Consider the following 23152-nt stretch of genomic DNA (forward strand, 5'->3'; position numbering starts at 1 on the left):
CGCTGTCATAGGATTTCTACAATGCAAAAGTTTTGCCACAAATGGCTTTTATTTATTAAAAAAATTTTTTTATTGAAGTAGAGTTGATTTACAATGCTGTGTTAATTACTGCTGTGCAGCAAAGTGACTCAGTTATACACATATAGACATTCTTTTTTATATTCTTTATGGTTTATCACAGGATATTGAATATAGTTCCCTGTGCTCTACAGTAGGACCTTGTAGTTTATCCATTCTAAATATAGTAGTTTGCATCTACCAACCCCAAACTCCCAGTCCATCCCTCTCCCTCCCTCCTTCCCCTTGTCAACCACAAGTCTGTTCTCTATATCTGTGAGTCTGTTTCTGTAGATAGGTTCGTTTGTACCATATTTTAGATTCCACATATAAGTGATAATATGTGATATTTGTCTTTCTCTTTCTGACTTACTTCACTTAGTATGATAATCTGTAGTTGCACCCATGTTGCTGCAAATGGCATTGTTTTGTTCTTTTTTATGCCTGAGTACAGATTTTAAAAAGCAATTTACTCTGTGCATTTGAGTATGATTAGTTTACAAAATATAAGTAGATATTATGACTTTACAATAATGCAGCCATCTACTGTGTAAAATTAGGCTCAGCAGTAAAGAATTGCATTTCTCATACACTCTACCTTCTGCCATAGAAAAAGATGTTTTTAAAAGTGTGAGCATGTAAAAAAACTTACATGTTTTTTTAAATTGAGGTATAGTTGACATATAACATTATTTTAGTTTCAAGTGTATAACATAATTCTATATTTGTGTGTATTGTGAAATGGTCACCACAATAAGTCTAGTTAACATCTGTCACCATACATAGTTAACAGAAATTTTTTTTCTTGTGATGAGAATTTTTAAGTTCTGCTCTCTTAGCAACTTGCAAATAGGCAATACAGCATTGTTAACTATAGTTATCATGCTGCACATTACATCCCCAGGACTTACTTGCTTATTTTATAACTGGAACTTTGTACCCTTCACCCATTTTGCCCAGCCCCCAACCCCACCTCTGGCAACCACCAATCTGTTTCTGTATCTATGAGCTTGGCTTTGCTTGTTTGTTTATTTGTTTGTTTGCTTGTTTTTAGATTCCACATATGAGTGAGATTATACAGTATTTTTCTTTCTCTGTCTGACTTAGTTTCAGATAGAATAATGCCCTCAAGTTCCATCCATGTTGTTGCAAATGGAAAGATTTCTTTCTTTCTTGTGGCTGAATAATATTCCAGTGTGTGTGTGTGTGTGTGTGTGTGTGTGTGTGTGTGTGTGTGTGTGTATTACAATTTCTTTATCCATTCATCTGTTGATGGACACTTGGGTTGCTTCCATTTCTTGGTATTATAAATAGTGTTGCAGTGAACATAGGGGTGCATAAATAGTGGGCAGCTAATAAACAACAAACATTTATTTCTCACAGTTCTTGAGGCAGGAAGCCCAGGATCATGGTACCAACATGACTGGTGAGGGCCTTCTTCGGGGATGCAGACTTTTTGTTATGTCCCGGGTGGTAGAGGGGCAAGGGATCTCTCTTGAGCTTCTTTTATAAAGTACTAATCCCAGTCGTGAGAGCTTAGTCCCCTTCTAAAGGACCCACCTACTACTATTATCACCTTTGGGGGTTAGGATTCAACATGTGAATGCTGGGGGGACACATTCAGACCATAAAAAAACTCCCAAGTTATTTCATATTTGTTAAGTGATGAAACACACACCCATACATACACACCCACACACATTTTAGTGAAAGATGCAGGTGTCCTTATAAGCTGGTGTGTGAACCTGTTGTTCTCACCAAATGAGTCAAAGATTTGATAGTTAATTTATGTGAGCGGATGTGTCAGTGTTACTTTGACAAAAAGACATGAGCATGCACTCAAAACACAAGGTGTTCCTCATATAAACAATGAACATACTGCATCATAATAACCACCCTCCATCAGACACATTTATATCATGCCCTTAATCCCACACGTTTCATACAACAACACTTTAAGGTAGGTATTATTATCATTATAAGTTCCATTTTGCAGATGAGAAAATTGGAAAAAGTGTGATGATTTCCTAGGATGATGTGCAGGACTCAGTGCTCACAGCTGTGATTTATTACAGGATGAAAAAGGACCAAAGGCAGATGAGCAAAGGGAAAAGGCACATGGGACAAAGCCCAGAGGAAACCAGGTGCAAGCTTCCAAGGGTCCTCTCCCAGCAGAGTCACACAGGAAGTGCTTCATTCCTTCAGCAACACGTTGCGACAACACGTGTGAAATGTCATCTACCAGGGAAGCGCAGTAGAGACTCAGTGCCCGAGGTTTTTAGCGGGGGCTGGCCATGTAGGCACCCTCTACCAGCACATAACAAATTTCAGACTCCCAGAAGGAAACAGATGTATGGCAGAAAGCACATTGTACAAATAGTTTAGGTACAGTAAGCCACTCTTATCAGGGAACTGTGGGAACCCTCTGGAAATTCAAGTTCCCAGACACCAAGGGCCAGCCTTGCCAGTAGACATTTCCAAGACTAGCAATCAGATCTACTTCATTAGTGCTTTTATGCACAGGAGTAGACCTGATCAACTGTGGAGAGGTTGTCATTGAGGGCAAAGGCCATGAAGTATCCAAGTGAAGTTCTCATGTTCACTTTGGAGATAACCAAACTGCATATCAGAAAGGTAGATTGCCTTGACCAAAGTCACATCTAAAAAGAGGCAGCTTTTTGGCTGGCCTTCCATGGTTAAGACTCCGCACTTCCAATGCAGGGGACACGGGTTGGAACTAAGATCCCACATGCCGCGTGGCACGGCCAAAAGAAAAAGAAATAATAAAATAAAATAAAATAAAAGATCCCACATGCCGCATGGCATGGCCAAAAGAAAAAATAATAATAATAAAATAAAATGAAATGAGGCAGTGCTGGTGCTAGAACCCAAGTCTTCAGACCACACAGAGCACTTAACAGATGTGAAAGTAGAAAGCAGTCTATGTAGTCTATGCCCATCTCTGCAATTACTGGGGATCTTGATCAATTTGTTTAATTTTTACTAATTCGCTGTTAGATTTTATTACAAAATGAACAAAAATATACAAGTTGATTTTGCACAGGTAGCTTTTTGGTCTAAATGATGGCATGATTGGAGCACTAGGTGTTTTCAGTCAGGTATGTTTGTAACTTACTCTCTCATTTCCTCCCTTTTCTAGACTGAGCATTTATTGAAAAATATTATAATTTTTAATAACTTATAATAAAATAACAAATTACGAGAGAGGAGAGAGAGAAAGGGAAACCTCTTCTTTACATGAGAATGCCAATGGACCAATGCTGAGAATAATATAATTAGATCAGTCAAGGGATGCTAAAATCATCAGATGAAAGGTGGTTGGAGAATGAGATAGCCACAGTCTCAAAGTATCATGCCACAGATTACATACTAATTAAAAAGGGGGAGGGAATTCCCTGGTGGTCCAGTGGTTAGGACTTGGTGCTTCCACTGCCGTGGCCTCAGTTCAGTCCCTGCTTGGGGAACTAAGATCCTGCAAGCCACGTGATGCAGCCAAAAATAATAATAGTTTTAAAAATTAAAAAATTTTAAAAAATAAAAAGGGGGAAATATCCCTTTACAAGGAGAGAAGTCCTGGCCATCACCTTCACCAAGTGATCAAACTTAACATGTTTATGGAGGTACAAGCAAACATTATGTGTTTCCTGATGGGAGGCAATGAGGACACAATCTCACCTCAGTGGTATTCGTACCGAGAGGTTTAACCTGGACCCAAAAGAAAAAACTAGACAAATCCAGAACGTGAGGACATCCTACAAGACAACTGGCTGAAATCTTCAAAACAGACAGTGTCATGAAAAAGAACAGCAGCGAAAAAGAGATAGTTCTAGGCTTGAAAGAGACAAATGCAATGTGTAAACAACAAAACCAATAAGCACAAAGCTATGAAAAATATTCTGAGGCCAACTGGAACAAACAGCATATGGACTGGAAATGATCTCACTGCAGTGATTTTAATTTTCTTAAGTGTGCTATTTGGAGAATGTCCCTATTCCTGGGACATGAAGTATTTTGGGTGAGAAGTATCATCACAGCTGGAATTTATTTTCATATGATTCATCACTTGAGAGAAAGATAAAGCAATGAAAAGCTTACCCACTGATGAATCTAGATAAAGGACATACAGGTTGTTTTTTGCATATTCTGTCATCTCTACAGTAAGTGTGATGGTGGCTAATTTTATGTGTCAACTTGGCTAGGCTATGGTGCCCATTTGTTTGGTCCAATATAAGTCTAGATGTTACTGTGGAGGTAGTTTTTAGATGTGATTAACATTCAAATCAGCAGACTTTGAGTAAAGCAGATCACCCTCCGTAGTGTGGGTGAGCCACAACGAATCAGTTGAAGGCCTTAAGAGGAAAAAAAAAAAAAAAAAGACTGTTTTCCAGAAGAAGGAATTTGGCCTCAAGACTACAACACAGAAACGCTCCTTGAGTTTGTAGCCTACCTGGTCTGTCCTGCAAATTTTAGACTTGGGACTACAGCATCAACTCTTACCAGAATTTCCAACCTGCAACTTGCCCTATAGATGTTGAACTTGCAAGCTCCCACAATCGCATGAGCCAATTCCTTAGCCTAAATCTCTCTCTCCATATATGTCCTATTGGTTCTATTTCTCTGGAGATCCCTGCCTAATACAGTAGGTTTGGAAGTCCTCTAAAAAAAAATTATAAAAATTCATACATATATATAAATTTTTCACTTGTCTGTAAAATGTGGGACAGAATAATTAAAAAACGCATACAACCTTTAAACCCCACTTCAACTCTGAGTTACAATCTTCATCCCCTTATTAAAAATTTTGCATAAAACAATAGTTATTTGGTTTGAGTTAAATTTCATCTCTTCAAGAAAGATAAATACTATATGATATCGCTTATATGTGGAATCTAAAAAATATAACAAACTAGTGAATATAAAATTAAAAAAGCAGACTCACAGATAAGAGAACAAACTAATGGTTACCAGTGGGTGGGTGGGCAATACAGGGGTGGAGAGGGGGAGGTACAAACTATTGGGTGTAAGACAGGCTCAAGGATGTGTTGTGCAACACGGGGAATAGAACCAGTATTTTGTAATAACTTTAAATGGAAAGTACCTTTAAAGATTGTGTAAAAATAAAAAATTAAATTGAAAAAAATTTCACGAATTCCCTGGTTGTCCAGTGGTCAGGACTCTGTGCTCTCACTTCCAAGGGCCCGGGTTCAATCCCTGGTCGGGGAACTGAAATCCCACAAGTTGCGTGGTGCGGCCAAAAAAAAAAAGAAAGAGAGAAAAAGAGAAGAAAAATTTCAGCTCTTTGGTGATGATGAAATGACCAAAAATCCAATTATGGGGGAAAAAAAGGAGAACTCAAGGTCATTTATATAGACAAGCTCTATGTAACGATACTGGGAAAACTGAGAATATTATTATTTATCCTTAAAATATTTGTCTGAGATTCCAGTTAAACGTGGTGTAATACAAGACCATTTCTCCACAATCCTTCCAGAAACTCACTGAAACAACAGTATTTTTTAAAGTGTAATCCATAGGAGAAAGAGAATAGGAGACAATAATACCGAGTGACGTCAGCCATTCTGGAAGGCAGAAAGCGGAAAGTGAGAAATCACCAACTCTGTAGCCTACAAGGAACTGAAACCACATTGCAAAGGAGACACTGAAGAAAATCTGATTTCCTTCACAGAAGCTCAGAAAGACTCAGAAGAGAGGCACCGGGGGTTTTAAAGCTGAATTAGGGAGTTCTGATGAAAACCTGCACAACCATTACTGATGGCATTAACTTGGGATGAGCACAATCAGTAAGAGTTTTATTTTTCTCTCGCCACCACCCTCAACCCCACTTTTTAAAAACTAGCTCCCCATGTGGAGACGACCAGGCTGATCCTGTTGTGTTCCCAGTCACTTTTAAGTATGAGTCCAATCTCGTTTTCAAGTATTTAAAAGACCCAGTGTGAACTGAAATGAAACTTTCACATCACATTGACAGCTGTTTCTCCCTGATCAACCCTCACCCCAAACCCAGCATGGAATGTGGCCTCCTATTTTTTCACGACTCTCCTTGTTCCATCTTCTCTCTACTCCCCAGCTGCAATTTCTGGATCCCCCAGGGTTATGTGCACCAGCAACAAGAGGAAACGGGAACTGACTTGTCTAGGACCATTATATTCTGGCACTGCCCTCCCACCCCGTCCCATGGCAAATGGTCAAATGCTGGCTTTTTATAGCATCATAGGGCATCTATGGATGCTTCACACACCTGTCTTCTCTTACCGCCCCACCAAAGGAGACCTCTGCCCTGCAGTTCCCCTCTGCAGTAGTGCACACCCTGCCTCACCTCCGATGGGGCCCCTTCAGCTCTGATGCTGGCATTATTCCCCCTAAGCAGCCTCTGACAGCTGGCCTCTCCTTGCCCCAGAAAGCATCCTTCTTGGACAGGATCCTTTCTGGCTGATTCTGATATGGCTCCTTTCCTAAGAGTCCTCATAGCTCATGGCATCTTTGCCCCTCAAAACTCTGGAATTGTAAACTGCATCCTCTGAAGACCTCTCTCTTGACTCTTCCATCACAGGCAGCACCAGCCAGCCTTGACTGACCCAGGGGAGAGTCAGACACTGGTATATACCCCGACCCCAAAATGCCAGGGAACGCAAATAAAGTGCGCTCAAGAAATCTCCAGGCTCGGGCTTCCCTGGTGGCACAGTGGTTGGGAGTCCGCCTGCCGATGCAGGGGACACGGGTTCGTGCCCCGGTCCGCGAAGATCCCACATGCCGCGGAGCGGCTGGGCCCATGAGCCATGGCCACTGAGCCTACGCGTCCAGAGCCTGTGTTCTGCAACGGGAGAGGCCACAACAGTGAGAGGCCTACGTACCGCAAAAAACAAACAAACAAAAGAAATCTCCAGGCTCCACTCCAGACCCTTTCAGCAAAGGGCCCACTGATCTCCTCACATAGTTTTTGGTGAGGATCCTGTAGGAGAGATGGGAGTATCCCTCCTTCCCTCCTCCAGGGAAAAGGAGAGGAAATGCCAAGCACACGTTGCTTGGCCAACAATTTTTTTCCAAATAATGCTTTTCTTCCCTGCCTGCTCAATCTCCAGCCTTCTGTTACATATAAATTGGAGATAAATAATGAGTTAAAAGTTTATAGAACTAATTTTGCTGTCCTTTAGGAAGTTCTTTGGATACATCAAAAATGTCTGCTTGGAATGTATAGGTACTTGTCTCTCTGTGTTCCCTACAGTATCTGCTGGGGATTGGTTCCAGGACGCCCCCAGGAACCAAAATCCGAGGATGCCCAAGTCCCTTATATAAAACCACGTAGTAGAGTCGTGGATATGGAGGGTCGACTCTACTAGAGCCTCAGTGGAGACCATGGTCCCATTTAACATCCTGTCTTACCCATATAAGGTTCAAATACACCTACCTCTGGGGCTCCACACCCACCTAGCCCAGCCAGGTAACTACTTCTTCCTAATACCAGCAGGAAATGAGAGATCTATTCGCTGGAGGAATGAGCCACAAGAGATCCAGGCTTAAGGGAATCTAAACACTTTCCAGGGAAAATAATGAAAAGCCACATGCTAAATGATGAAACCACTAGTTCCCTACAGTGGTCCACAAAACATAGGCAGAAAGTCCTATGCAGATTGGATGATTCTTCCTGAAAAAACTATATAACACCCTGAGAAAAGACCTAGCATTAAGGATAGTTGGGAATCCTCCAATGAAATGGCCTAGTCACTTCTCCGTGGTCATAAAACTGTGAAATGGAGCAGAGAAGGCACCAAGCATGTGCACTGAGCTTCCCAGAGGCTTCTTGCTGCCTCATTCTTAAATATAAATGGGTTGGCACAGGTCACCAGATATTTGAAGAAAGCCTCCTACGTGAAAGGTAATCCCCTCCTCCCAAAAAAACAGAAACAAATAAGAGGTATAGGGGAGGGGCAATACAGAGAGTAGGAAGAAAATGTTTTAATTATAATGAATTTCCTCAGAAATATAAAAAAGATATTTCATCCATGAAACAAGAACATGATGTTATTATTTAAATAATTAGGGAATTTTTAATGGTCTTAGAAATATGAAGACTAAAATTTTTAAATTCAAGGAAAAGGTTGGAAGATAACATTGATGAAATCTCCCCCCTTCCCAAATTGGACATTCGGGGAGAAATTTTTTTAATTAGAGGATCAGTCAAGGCAGTCTAACAATAAACAAATAGGAGATTAAGAAAAAGAAAAGAAGAAAGAGGAGGGGAAGAAATTATCAAAAGATATATGACCAGAAAATTTCCTAGGATGAAAGGACTCATGTCATCGTAAAGTTTCCAAACACAAGCAATAAAAAGAGATTCCGAATGCTTCTGGAAAGAACAAAAATAGGTTGCATGTAAAAAGGATCTGAAATAAGAGCGCCCTTTGACTTCTCATTAATGACACAGGAAACTAGAAAATAATATAGTAATTCCTTTAAAATTTGGATGCAAAATCATTTCTAACTCAGAAAGCTGTTCATAATCAAATATCAACCTAGTGTGATAGAACAAAAGCATTTTCAGGCATGCAAGGAATCAAAACATTTACCTCTTATATACTCTTTAATTGGAAACTACTGAAGGATATGCTCCACATAAATGAGGAAGTAAACTAAGAAAGAGGAAGCCATGAGATTCAGAAATCTGGGGGCCTAACACAGAGGATACAGGATGCCAAGGAGAAGTCTTAGAAAGACAGCTGTGCAGCTGTCCTGGAGAGAAACCAGGACAGATTGGAACAAGAACAAGAAGGGTGGCAGAAAAAAAATAGTCCAGGAAAAATAAAAAAGGACTGACAGATAAAAGGATACACTTGATCTATGCAAAATTATAGAGGCTATTTGAGAGTTGGGAATAATTTGTAATAAGTACGTAGTAAAGTGAGCAAATGAAGAAAAGAATGCAATAAATAACTACAGGAAAAACAAAAGGTTGTGTAAGAAAAAAAATGTAACCATAATATACTATTTGACTCACCAGTGACTCACTAGTGACTTTTTAAAATGTAATTCCATCTGTTGCTCAAATGATCCACTGCACTTTGAATAAAATCCACACTCCTTACCATGGCTTAAAGGAGTATTCATGATGTGGCCCTATCTTGAAACTTTTCTCCTCTCTCACTAAACTCCAGGAAGTTTAGTAAGCTAACTCTGCTGCTCACTATGCATGGGATGCTACCTCCAGATCACCCCATGGTTTTTCATGGTACTCAAGTCTTAGCACAAAATTCAACTTCTCTGGGAGGCTTTTCCTGACCAGCCAGTATAAATTGGTATTGGCTTCCCCTCAGCTCTATCACTATAACATCACTTCATTTTATTTCCTTGCTACTGCATCACTAATTGACATATTTTATTTGTTAGCATATGAGAGTAAATTAGAATAACTTTAGTTAATATTTACGTAGTACTTATTTCAAACCACTGATAGAAGGGCTCTACATTTGTTATTTTATTCAATCCTCACAGCATCCTGTGGGGTAGGTACTATTATTACCACCATTTTATAGATAAGAAAACACACCAGCAGTCTGGTCCCAGATTTTGCCCATAACCATCATGTTACGTGGCCTTTCCCTATGAGTGCCATGAGAGTGTTGACTCTGCCTAGTATTCATTCTCATAGCCTCAAGACCTTGAGCAGTGCCGGATGCTTACACAGTAAGTACTCTTCAAATGTTTGTTCAATGAGTGCATCATAGTAATCCGAAGTCATCATCTTGAGGGAAATGAGAAGAAGGGGGTGGATGTTCTTCCTTCTTTGCTATTAGTTATATCACCACATCTCAGTTTTGTTTACCTTTGGGCACCAGCTGCTCTGGTTCTTCTAGTTTTTGGATCTCTTAATCAAGAGATTTCTATCTTCCTTACAGGCTTTGGGTCCCTTGGTGGCTCCATCACATTACTATTATCTCTCCTTTTCTCTCTAATCCTGTTAACACTGTATTAACTTGTCTGCTACCCAAGGACTGAAGGACAAGATGGCCCCGCCCTCTGGTCTGTGCCCAGGGTGAAATGGATGTGATGGTGATTGTCTCTTGGACCAAGTGGATCCAGTGAGTTGCCTAAAGGGCATCTGGAAGACTCATTGATGGAGTGATGGAGGAAGAGCAGGAAGCTAGAGACCACTCCTCACTGGACCTTTAGTCCAGGGAGAAATCCAGAGTGCATTTCTGAAGAAAAAGATGATCTGGTCCCAAGGGACACTAAGACAAAACATTCCAGAGAGGGTTTAGACAGCCAGAGAGCTCAGGTGGCCAGGAAAGGGAGCGCTATGAGAGTGCAACATGTGTTTCCATTTATAGGCCCCAAAGACCCTAAACAAAGTCCCAATAAAACCAACTCATTCCTCTATCTTTCCCACACCACCACCACCCCACTAGTCCAAGCACCATCACCTCATCTTTGCATGTCACCACAGTCTCCTAACTCAGCCTCAGCCAGAGCGTGCTTTCCTAATGGTGAATCTCCTCACGTGAGCGTCTTTCATAATTCGAAGAGTCTGAGAATTTCCCAACCCATCAAGACCTGGTTGCTTCGGACTTAACAGTTCTCCCCTCAACATATCTCTTTCCTTTTGCATTTTACTATAATCAGAAAGAAGAAACCAGGCTGCAACTTCAACACTTTGGAAATCTCAGCTACATATCTCAGTTCGTCACTTACAAATTCTGCTTTTCACATAACTGTAATACACAAACCCACTAAGCTTTCTTCTACTATATAATAAGGATCCCCTTTCCTCTGGTTTCCGTAAATATATTCTCTAGTACTTTCAGAGCCCTCATCAGCGGTGCTTTTAACATCCATAGTTCTAACAATCGGTTCAAGACAATGTAGGCTTCTCCTTTTGTACTCCTCAAATTTCTTTCATCCTCTGCCCAATGCCCAATTCAAAGCCACTTCCACATTTTCAGGTATTTGTTACAGTAGCACCCCATTTCTAGGTGCCAAAATCTGTATTCATTTTCTGTGGCTGCTGTAACCAATTACCATACATTTTGTGGCATTATCTTGCAGTTTTGGAGGTCAGAAGTCCCAAGGTGTCAACAGAGCTACATTCCTTCTGGAGGCTGTAGGGTGAGAATCTGTTTCCTTGCCTTTTCCAGCTTGTAGAAGCCACCTGCGTTCCTTGGCTTATGGTCCCTTCTCCATCTTCAAAGCAAGCAGCATAGCATCTTCAAATCTTACTCCCTCTCTCTATCCCCCCAACCTCTGCTTCCATTGTCACATCTCCTTCTCTTCCTGTGACCCTCCTGCCTTCCTTTTGTAGACCCCTGTAATTACACTGGCCCCAGCCAGAAAATCAAGGATAATCTCCCCATCTCAAGAGCTATAACTTAGTCATACCTGCAAAATCTCCTTTACCATAAAAGCTTCAGAGGATTGAGCCATAGACATAACTGGGGGTTCATTACTCAGCTTACCACACTCACCAACCACTTATGCTAAGCCAGGTATTGGATTACATGCATTTACACAGTGGAAAAAAACTGGATATGCTCCTTGCCCTCAAGAAATGTATGATCTAGTGGGAGAGTCAGATATCAATCCCAAAACCGTACAGATAATCACACCAGTAAATAACTGTAAATTGTAATTAGTGCTCTAAAGGACTGGGAATCACTGGGGGGTTGTGAGGTTATCTCTGAGGTAGCGACATTCAGTCTGAGGCTGGCAGGGTGATAAGGAGCCAGCTGGAGACTTCCCTGGTGGTCCAGTGGGTAAGACTCCGCACTCCCAGTGCAGGGTGCCCGGGTTCGATCCCTGGTCAGGGAATTAGATTGTGCACGCATGCCGTGCACAATCTAATTCCCTGACCAGGGATCCCCATTTGCTCATTTTGTGAGCAAAGTGTGATTTGGTGAATTTAACTGACTGCAAGGTTGCCAGTGGTGTGAGTTCTAATAGTTCATTCCTCAAGGATGTTGGGTACTCAGGCCTCTGTATTTACCAGTGGTCTGGAAGGGAGGCCAGGCACGCTTTTCCTCATGGTCTTTTTTTAATTATTATTATTTTTTTGGCGGTATGCGGGCCTCTCACTGCCGTGGCCTCTCCCGTTGCAGAGCCAGGCTCTGGATGCGCAGGCTCAGCGGCCACGGCTCACGGGCCCAGCTGCTCCGCGGCATGTGGGATCTTCCTGGACCGGGGCACGAACCCGTGTCCCCTGCATCAGCGGGCGGACTCTCAACAGCTGCGCCACCAGGGAAGCCCTCCTCATGGTCTTTTATGGTAAAGGAATGAGTGATTGAATCTAGGTCCAGAAGTCTGGGGGTGGGTGAATGTGGGCCACGTATGTGCCTAAAACACTCTTACTTCCTTGTTCACCTGAGCTTCTCTCATGCTTCTGCTCAAACATCACCTCCACTGATTTCAAGCCTTCCCTGATTTCTCTGACTAATCTTTTTCATGTACCATGGTACTTTGTGCAAACTTCTGCTGTAACCCACATTATACTTTATTGTGTTACTTTTTATATGTCTCTTTCTGAATAGAGCAATTTCTCAAGAGTATGAATAATGCTTGAATTATTTCCATTCGCCTATTACCTGGTATAAAGCCTGGTAGTCTTAGTAAGAGCTACATGTTTAATTAAATGAAACTCAAGTCAATCATTGTTTGCTAGTCATTATAATAAATGTTAGGTTTCAAGAAGAGTTTGTATACTTTTTTTTTTTTTTTTGCCTTGTAAACAACAGAAATTTATTTCTTATAGACCTGGAGGCTGGGAAGTTCAAGACCAAGGCAGATTTGGTGTCTGGTGAGGGCCCACTTCCTGGCTCATAGAAGGCCATCTTCTCTTCTGTGTTTTCTTAATATAATAGTTACTGTAAAGTTTGTTGTACATATTATGTTTACCTGATTTCTTAACAGATAATTTAAAAAAATTTTTAATTGTACATTGGAGTATAGTTGATTTACAATGTTGTTAGTTTCAGGTGTACAGCAAAGGATAATTTTTAGTTAGTTATAATTAAATATAATAGTTTGGAGATTTTGTCAAGACATATATCCTTGGTCTTAACTGATTGTGCTGAATTACCCAGAATTTCAGATTTCCTTGATAATGGCTCTAGAGTCAAATTAATTCCACTACAAGGGATTTCCATTGTTTTGTTTTAATTTCAATTTTGAATGTAATAAACTCACATGGTCAAAAAGCAAATGTACAAACGTATACAGTGAAAAGGCTCATGGAGATTTTCCTTTAATCTGTGTATAGAGAGCTCACTCATTCTTTCCTCCATTAGTTGTTTTTTTTTTTTTAACCTCATTCTTTTTTTTTTTTTGACTGCATTGGGTCTTCATTGCAGTGCGCGGGCTTCTCATTGTGGTGGCTTCTCTTGTTGCTGAGCACGGGTTCCACATGCGTGGGCTTCAGTAGTTGCGGCATATGGGCTCAGCAGTTATGGCTCACGGGCTCTAGAGCACAGGCTCAGTAGTTGTGGTGCACGGGCTTAGTTGCTCTGTGACACGTAGGATCTTCCTGGACCAGGGCTTGAACCTGTGTCTCCTACATTGGCAGGCGGATTCTTAACCACTGCGCCACCAGGAAAGCCCCAAAAGACAACATTATGATGCTGGGAATGAGGGGTCATTTGCAACCACATTATCTTAACTACACAGTCTGAGATAGATTTAATAGTTCAACATCATTGTTAATACTTAGTTTAATTAAAAGTGCCTTGTATTTACGTGTACATGTGTGAAGTGACATACAAATGAGAGTATTGACTGCAGCATTGTTTGTAATAAGAAAAGATTGGAAGTCACCCACATATTCATCAGGTGTAAAAGAGAATGAGGTCCGGGCTTCCCTGGCACAGTGATTAAGAATCCGCCTGCCGATACAGGGGACACGGGCTCAAGCCTTGGTCTGGGAAGATCCCACATGCCGCAGAGCAACTAACCCTGTGGCCACAACTACTGAGCCTGCACTCTAGAGCCCTCGAGCCACAACTACTGAGCCCACGCACTGCAACTACTGAAGCCAATGTGCCTGGAGCCCATGCTCCGCAACAAGACAAGCCACCGCAATAAGAAGCCCGCGCACCGCAACAAAGAGTAGCCCCCCCTCACCACAGCTAGAGAAAGTCCGCGCACAGCAACAAAGACCCAACGCAGCCAAAAAAAAAAAAAAACAAAAGTTGTCTTTTAACATCAAATGGTAGACTGATGGACTACTGTGAATAAATGTTCTAAGAACATTGGTCAAGAGGAGGAAAGGTGCTGGTAGACCAGCAGACACAGTGTTAATGTAAGAGGCATGCATGAAATAATTAAAGGAGCACAAGACTTATTGACATCCTCTATCTACATATTCACTGAACTATTGACATTACTAATTAGAGCAAATAGAATACAGAACTAAAAGGAAAGGAAAATAATTATCAGGAAACTTTTAAATAGTGAATATAGTAAGTGGCAAAATTGTCCACAGAGGATTTGAGAAGTCTTGGTTCTTTAGGTTTTTAAGTGGAATAGAATTGAAAGCTAGAAAAATAAACTCAAAAGAACAATCCTTCTTTAGCAGAAGTAAACGCCTAAAATGACCTAATAGATTTTTTCTTTCAAAATTCTAATATTCAATGAACACTGCTTCTAAGTGCCTCTTTTGTTGGATTTGTCTGTGTATGTATTAATTAGTTTGCTTAAAAACTGCTTTGTTTGCAAACAACAACAAAATCCCCATGTTACAGTATTGGAATTTGTTAACATTCTTAGACACATGACTTTGTTCTATATTCTAAGTCAGTTCCTTGGGATGTGGCAGGGACGCTTTCTCTTTACATACTGCGTAAATCTGAAGACGGTAGCGATTTAGTGGACTGGCATTGTTGAGTTTGACCCTTATGATTTTCATGGGTCCAGTTCATATTGTTATGTAGCATCTTTTTGAATGAACTTTCCCAGAAATGTGTGCAATGAATGCTTACAATCTATGTACAGTTTCACCACCCCTAAAAAATCAATCAGGAAAAACTAGCTGTATAAATTGAATTTGGCAATAAGCATTAAAACATGTTAAGTACTAACTGTTGTCTGGTTTTATAACCCTCTATCTTTTGGGAGTCAATTAAAACTTTGACTTCAAATAAATCCAGATGTGGAAAAAAATGTATCTGCTGCTTGAAAACAAAGAAGTATAAAACAGAATCAATTAATCTGGATCTAGGAAGTCTAGAAAGTGGTCATTGATTTACCTCAACCAATACCTGTAAGAGCCCCAATGATGGTACAAGGTTCACGGAAGAGAGGAAATGTGAGTGCAGAAATTGCAAGATATGATCAATATCTTATTTCCTGACTTCAAAAGGTAACCCTACTCTTACCTTACCATCTTCCACCCATACTCATTCTACTGTAAAACAAGTCACTTTCTCAAAAAGTGCCTGGGGGCTGAGCCACATGGTGAGTGGCATGATGGAGGGCACAAATGGGGAGGAGGTATGAGGAAGAAGCAGTTAGAAATGAATATATGGAAATGCAAAAGCTCATTTTGAGGAATAGCAAATCCTCCATAATGACTGGAGGAGCACATCCACATAGAAGAGAGGATAGATTAGAAAAAGGCCTCATGCACTAAGTTCAGTTCAGTAGACAATGGTGAAGTCATAGAGGTATTTTGAGTGGGTGAATGACATAATCAAAATAATGCTTTAGGAAAATTAAGAAAAAATAATCTTGAGACCAGTTGAGAGACTTTTGAAATAATGCAAGCAAGAAGTAATGAGAGCATAAGTCAGTACACCAGCAATGGAAAAGAGAGAACATACAGAAACAGATAAAACAGAATCCTCAGGATATGGTATCTGATTGAATGTAGGGGTTAAGAGAGTAAGAAAGAAGTGAAAGATGGCTGGACTTGGGCCAGATATCCACCCTTGCTGTAATTAGCTGTGGCTGAGGCAGTGGTCATCTGGTAGCAACATAGCCATGTAGACCTATTTGGGTAGGGAAGTTACCAATGAAATGGGAAGGGTAGGCACCCCAAACTACTAAACTCTGCTAAGAAATTGTGTACTAACCCTGTTTAATAAAAACAGCCATGCATACACTTCAAAATGAGATGAACAGATGCAACAGGAAGGCTTCCTGGAACCTCCCTTCTCTGACTAAAAGCAGAAACTTCTGAGAAAAGAGGACTGCCAAAAATCTCCTCTCCTGAAGAAGTTTTACAGCCATGAAGAAGACAGAAAGTCAGTACTGAGATGGACCTGCACAAATATTCCCCCACTAGTATCCCCCATATACTTACCTTCCCACAGTTTGCTGCCCTTGGAAACTTAAAACGTTTGCCTTTACAAATTTGTTTCTCTTTGTTAAGATGCTATATAAACCCAAGTTCTAACCACCCCTTGAGTTACTCATCACTGAGTTTCTCCTGTATGTATGCAAGCTGCAAGAGCTAATAAACTCTGGTTTTCTCTTGTTAATCTGTCTGTTGTCAGCCTAATTTGCATGATGCCAGGAAATGAACCTAAAAGGAAAGAGGAAAATTTTTTCTCCCTCCACTACACTATGTACTTTAAGAGATAAAAAGAAGAAACTGATAACTCATGTGTTGCTAAAAGGCAAAGAAAATAATTGCTTGCCTTTTGGACTAAAGGCAGGTATTTTCAATATTCAAAGGGCAGTGTGGCTCTCTTGCTTATATATTTACATATCTCAGCTGATTTCAGGTGCAAGAGCCAGTAGCACTCCACTGTTCTAAATAACTAGATCATTTCAGTATTTTCCACTAGTCTTTCATGCTGTATGGACTGCATTGCCTTGGTTTTAACAATAAATAATTTAGATATAAAATTTGGTGCCTATGTGTATTTGTGCATTTTGCTGAGGTGATTATCCATTCTTCTAAGATTTGCAAAGCGACATCAGACCCAAAAAGAGCTAGAACCACCGGTGAGGGAGATAGCACACTGGACTAGGAATCAAATATATCTAGTTTCTCGTAATGTTGGGCAGTTTGTGATCTTAAACAATTTAAGTGAGTTTTCTGATCTTCATTTTCCTTGCCTGTAAAATGGGAGTTAATAATAGTCACCATGCTTTCCTCATATGACTGTTTTTTGGGGTTTTTTTTGCGGTACGCGGGCCTCTCACTGTTGTGGCCTCTCCGGCTGCGGAGCACAGGCTCCGGACGCGCAGGCTCAGCGGCCATGGCTCACGGGCCCAGCCGCTCCGCGGCACGTGGGATCCTCCCGGACCGGGGCACGAACCCGCGCCCCCTGCATCGGCAGGCAAGACTCTCAACCACTGCGCCACCAGGGAAGCCCCATATGACTGTTTTGAGGTTACAATTCAATGTTACATAACTTATATAGCATTTAAAGATATAAAGCATCTCACTTTTGTTAAGCAAAGAAGTCCTTCCCAAAACCTGGATGTGTTTCTACTATGAACACCAACACTAACCTTGCAAGTACAAACCATTCACTAACCTTGAAAACCATGGAATCCCTGAGCAATGCATTATTATGCTTTCTCAAGTGACCTTACAGCTCCATTTTAACTCTACCTTTTATCTTCAAAGTTCAAAGAAACATTTACTGTGACTTCAGATTCCTGCACTAATATCTAGTACTAAAATCAAAACAATATAACTTTGAATCTGAATCAGCTAAAATGAAATGAAACGTACTAGGCAAAATTGCCCTTTAATAGTGATGGAATGTTAACAACTGCTGAGTGATCATCGTGTGCAAATCCACCCTTGGCCTTAGGCTGGAAATCCATTGAGGTCTTTGCTGGTCACGTAAGAGACATTTGTAGCTTGTTTGGTTTAGAACATCCCAACAGGTGCCCCTTCTGTCTAGATTTATAAGGAGTCAAGTAGAATTTGAACTCTAATTATGTCCTAGGATTCTTAACCATCTCCAGTCAAAATAGCAAAAACATTTCTCAGACTAGGGGATAGACTGTACATGCAATTGATCAAATATTCAGATCTACATATCAAAATTTTAAAAAACTAATGAATTGGTTCTTTTTAGATGAAATATAAGACTATTAATGGAACTAGGTGAATTTTACAAATTTTTCAATCACGAGGAATCACATGTTTTTCAGTATGACTTTTCCTGATTATTGCTTGTTGTGATGTAATTCCCTTTATTTTTTTTTTTTCACTTGTCTTCCTTTTTCTTCTCTTCTTGATCTTTTCCCTAAATTTCTGGAGCATGATTATCTCTTTTTTTAAGATTTTATTTCTCCCATTAATCACTGAACATGAGAGAAATATTTTGCAAAATGGCTTTTCCCACAAAAGGGGCATGGCCTATATGACAATAGGAAAATATTTATATGCTATACTGTATTAATAAGGTGATCCAGTTTCTAAGTTATTTTAAGGATGTAAGACTCAATTTCTAGGGTACTATTATTCATCTTGTAGATTTGAGAAGACTGATTAGAAGCACTGGCACATCATGAACCCTTGTGTGATAGAAAAGACTGATTCTGCGGTGGCTTCATATTTACAACTGACATTGCGAATCATAGACTAGATCTTCTGATAAAATTGTGTGCAAATATTTACAAAGTTATGTTTAGGAATCAGAGCATCCCAAATGCTTCATTTGGAAACATTTTAAACATGTGAGTTGCACCCAAGTTTGACGTACATGGATTCCAATTTCAGTAGCCTTAGTTGAATGGCCACTGACATGTATTACCAAATGGACTACAGAGACTCGGTAAAGCCCATCAGTAGGAATGTTTACCATATGTCACTTTAAATGTTTAGAGCATTTGGACAGCTGTTAAGGGGATAAAGTTACAACACAAAGGCTGCCCACATTTACAACTGTAAAGTGAGCAGACCAGCCACCGTATCATCCTGTGCTCAGAAAGAATGATGTACCATATAGGAAGTGGAGGCTGCCTGGGATAATGATGTCTAGCATGAGAGGTACCAGATTCTCAGTCTAATGGGGTAACTGAATCCCCTCGGGCATAATAAGGCTGAACATTCCACTGGGTTTCCGTAGTGTGACATCTGTTAGTTAGAGGAATTACAGTTGCCAAGCCTAAAATAAGAGAGAAAACTCTTCATTTTCATCTTTCTACACCCATTGAGGAGAGGCCATTCAGAGAAGCAAACAACCTGAAACCCCCAAAGATATAACTAACCCGAACACTCACAGCACCCACAGTTTAGAAACAACTCTTCATTTATGCACAGAAAAAGTTTACTCATAAGCCTAGACCTCTCAGGTTATACTATCCAGCTGTGCACTTCTTTAAAAAATTACGGAAACTTCAATTTAATAGAGTCAGGAGCCCAGAAGAGGGAATTCTCCGGGCCCACAATGACAGCAGAGCCCAACGAGAAGAAGGAAGACTCCAGCAGCAACCCGGTCAGCGAAGAGCCATGGACTCTGTTTACTAGAGCCGTTCCAATGTCCTTCCCTCTATAAAGACTTCTTTCCTTGCTGTGCAGAGACTTGCTTGTGGCTGGCCTTGGTCGCGAACCCCGAATTGCAATTCTCTGCTGATCCCAAACAAACCCATCTTTGCTGGAGAAATATTTGCCGCAGTCTATTTGTTTTAGGTCAACCCTTCCCTGGTCTATCTGTTAATATTAGAAATAATGAACTGAAGGGGAGCAGAATGGATCACCCCTAAAATATGCCTCTTTGGCAGAAGGATTATTTTGAACTGATTATCTCTGAAAGGCTGCAGACACAAAAGAATATTTGAAAACAGAGTAGAAGTTGCATTTACAAGGGAGATCCCCATTTGTAAGGGTGTCTCGCTCTCTGTACCGAGAAGGTACCGACTTAAATCTGTAATTTTCTGTGCATTGTCTGGTAACCTCCCATAGCTGGTTCGCTCCACTGCTCCAGCATCTTTCTTTGGTCTTTAGCTGAAGATGATATTTAAGGCGATAGCTTTTGGGCCATTGCAGGGAGTGACTCAGTTTTCCTGGGTATCTTTCATGTATACAGGAGGTATACATGTTATTAAACTTCTGGGGTTGTTTTCCTGTTAATCTGTGTTTTATTACAGGGATATCTTAGTCAAGAATCTAGAAGGGTAGAGGGAAAATTATTTTTCCTCCCCTAGAGGACTAAAAGTCCTGACCTGATGTAAGGGATAACATCTAAAATTATGAAAATAGTTGGGAGATACACAACTACTGAAGGAAACCATAACTTGATTTTAATTCTTAGCATAAACCTCTGTAATAATCAGAGGACTGTTCTCAACTTTCTTTCACAAGGTTTTAAGCCCATTTCAAATGATTAGACCTTCTCAGGTTCAATGAGCTGACAGGCAAGAGAAATTCTTACATACAAATGGAAAATTTTCTTAACTCATCTTCCTTTTTCTCTGTAGTTCTAAAATTAAATGAAGTTATTTATTATGGAAGCTCACTAAATGAAATATTGGCCAAAAATAAACTCTCATTTTTTGTTCTCCCTTTTTCTTTTTTTCTTTCTCACCATTGCAGGTTCTACCAATGCCCTTTTGTTAGGCCTGCTTAACTAGCTATGCATCTCTGAGCCTGGCCTGAGGGGCCACATCCTGTGTCTGGAATGTGAATCCCCTCTCCCTGCCCCACGCCCTGTTGGGCCCCCTGCAGGCGCACACACACACACAAACAGCCCTCTCCCTTCATTTAACCATGCATCCCTGCCAATGACTTCTTATCTCTGTTCTTTCAGATATGTGTCTCTTGTAAATCTCCACCTTAATTCAGTAAGTTATAGTATGTAATTACCATTTTTATACACATCCTATTCAATGTATACGCTATTTTGCTCACTCGGTTGCCCATTCTGTATGTGTCCATCTTAAAATAATAGCTCCCAGGCAAGACCATGTCTGGAAAATTTGCTGAGGACACAGCCTATCATGGTGTCTTGTGCAAATAACTTTTTTTTTTTTTTAAATGATGACCTAAGTATGAGCAATACTTAGGTAAAAGATTAGTAGAAAGGTTTTTTGAAATAATAAAAACACACTTAAAGGAACCTTAAATACTCCTTAGATCATGCCTAAAATACATAAGCATTTCTTTCTTAATCTTAGTAAGATATCAGAAAACAGAAATGAGACTACTTGAAGATATTTTCAGTTCCTGTGTTATAAAAAGTACCTCGTAAAAGGGAAGGGGGTTTCGGACTCATGTTAAAGCACCCATGAACTTACAGATAATCAACTACATACAGATAATCAACCACAGTTCCACATGGTACAGGGGAAAGTTGGAAAAGCAAGACTGTTTATTCTCATAATTTTCTCCTTTTACTCACTAATTCAATACTCAATCAAAGTGTATTTTTCAGCTGAAAGTAGACAGGCATGAGCAAGTCAGAAATAGAATGTCTTAACTCTAGAAGAGGAAGGCTGCTGAATTTTTCGCCGCGGCGCATTTACATATCTCTTCTTAATACAGAACTATGTTTCCACTCGTTTCCTGCCTAATCATAGTGGAAATTTTTGTTTGGTGAAAAGGCACCATTGACATATTATTTCTCGTAATTGAAACTGTAGACTGGAATGGGTTGTGGATAAGCCCAGTTGAAAACCATACTTATCTCCCTCCTTGGAAACTCTGAAACTCAGCTTTTTTTTCTCCTCAAAGTTCAGACTGCATATAGGAATCTCCTACTTCCAAGATGTTAGAAGGCAGGACTACTTGCCCATCCTTCACTTTCCTTTAAAAAAGCTGCCCTTCAGTTTTTCATATCATTGCAGTTTTCCAGCGTGTAGGACCAGGAAAACAGAACCCTTAAATCTGTTCATTTCTACACATAAACCTTCCCAAGGAATAGGCAGCTGCGCTAATTATCCTTGATTAGCATAAGAATAAAAGACCTTAGGGTGTTCTTGAATAAAAGGATGCCCTTAGGCTTCTTTGATTTGTAACTCTTAGAAGCTTGACTATTCACAAGAAACAAAGTAAGACAAGCCTTCTGTTTTAATAGCGGTGAGACAGCCCCCCTTACCTAGTTCTGCACCTCCCTCTCTTATAACGTAACACCGAGCAGAAACCCCGTTTACAGCCCGTGACATCCCCCAGACCTCTCCTCCGAAATTCCCCACCTCCTGTGCATCTTAGAAAATTGAGAAGAGCTTCCTCTTCCTTTCCGCGATTCAAAACAGGCAGGGGAAGGAGCTGCGAGCAGCCTTTTATCTCGGTTCACGAATGCAGTTGTGAAAGAGCTTGAGGAGGGCGGTACATCCTGTGAGCGGGGGTTAAGCAGAAGTCTGAAGAGAAGAATGTAAGGTCCTGTCCGACGATGACTGATAAGGGAAAAATTGCAAACGTTTGCGTGGCAAGAAACCGTGTGGTCCTTCCTCCGTCCCCTTTCTGCCAACTGTGCGTTTGAGGAATCGCAGGCTCAATCCACACACACATTTTTGTAAAAATACAGTCAGAATCATAAGCAGTTACCTTCATTGTTCGGTCGGCCGTGAGAGCAGCTCGAGGAGAGCGGAGGCAAAGGCGCTGCGTCCCAGGCGTTCCGGGCAGCGCGAGTCTGGGGAAGTGGCTGGAGTGGCGGCGGGCACACGTGGCGGGCGCCTCGCAGACTGGCCCTGGCAGCGGCGATCGCTGGCCCTCCTGCAGATTGCATCAGCAGGAAGAGTCTTGAGGCTGTGTTTCCCCCAGACGGGCCCCAGTGGGTAGAGCCTCTTGCGCACGAAAATTCAGACCCGGCGCCCAGTCCTGGGGGTGGAGGATGCCAGCTTTTCAAACGCGTAACCCCTGAATTAGTGCCTGGGCGTGCGTATATCATCGATGTGGGGATGTCAAAGAAAAGGAGAAAAACAGGTCACAGATCATGATTGTCATTCCCTCCTTAGCTGGCTGCCTGCCCACCTCACTTTCCACTCCCCAGAGTAACTTTCCTGCATGCCCCCATCAACACAAATGTGTGTGTGGATGCTTAACTAAATTTGGTTAGGTGAATGAATGATAGAGTCTTTCATTTGATAAATTTATTGAGTTTTTTGTTGTTGTTGTTTTTTTTTGGTGTCTCTGCAGCGTTTGTGGGATCTTAGTTCCCGGACCAGGGATTGA

At 40.9% G+C, this 23152-nt stretch overlaps 1 protein-coding gene across 2 annotated transcripts in view; it reads right to left on the reverse strand.

Annotated features, from left to right (window-relative positions):
• The window catches only part of BCAT1 (branched chain amino acid transaminase 1), a 226942-nt gene extending 204263 nt beyond the window's left edge, over positions 1–22679 (reverse strand). The window contains exon 1 of one of the 2 annotated variants that reach the window (XM_089920387.1): positions 22526–22679. In XM_089920387.1, the coding sequence (XP_089776513.1) occupies positions 22526–22531 (6 nt within the window). In that variant the 5' untranslated portion in view covers positions 22532–22679. The remainder of the gene's footprint in view (positions 1–22525) is intronic. The other variant, XM_089920386.1, reaches the window with a different exon arrangement.
• Between the last annotated feature and the right edge of the window lie 473 nt (positions 22680–23152).

This window comes from Delphinapterus leucas, chromosome 11, assembly GCF_059928025.1.
Source record: "Delphinapterus leucas isolate spDelLeu-1000000601 "Yukka" chromosome 11, BTC_Dleu_Yukka2, whole genome shotgun sequence".
Classification (NCBI taxonomy): Eukaryota; Metazoa; Chordata; class Mammalia; order Artiodactyla; family Monodontidae; genus Delphinapterus; species Delphinapterus leucas.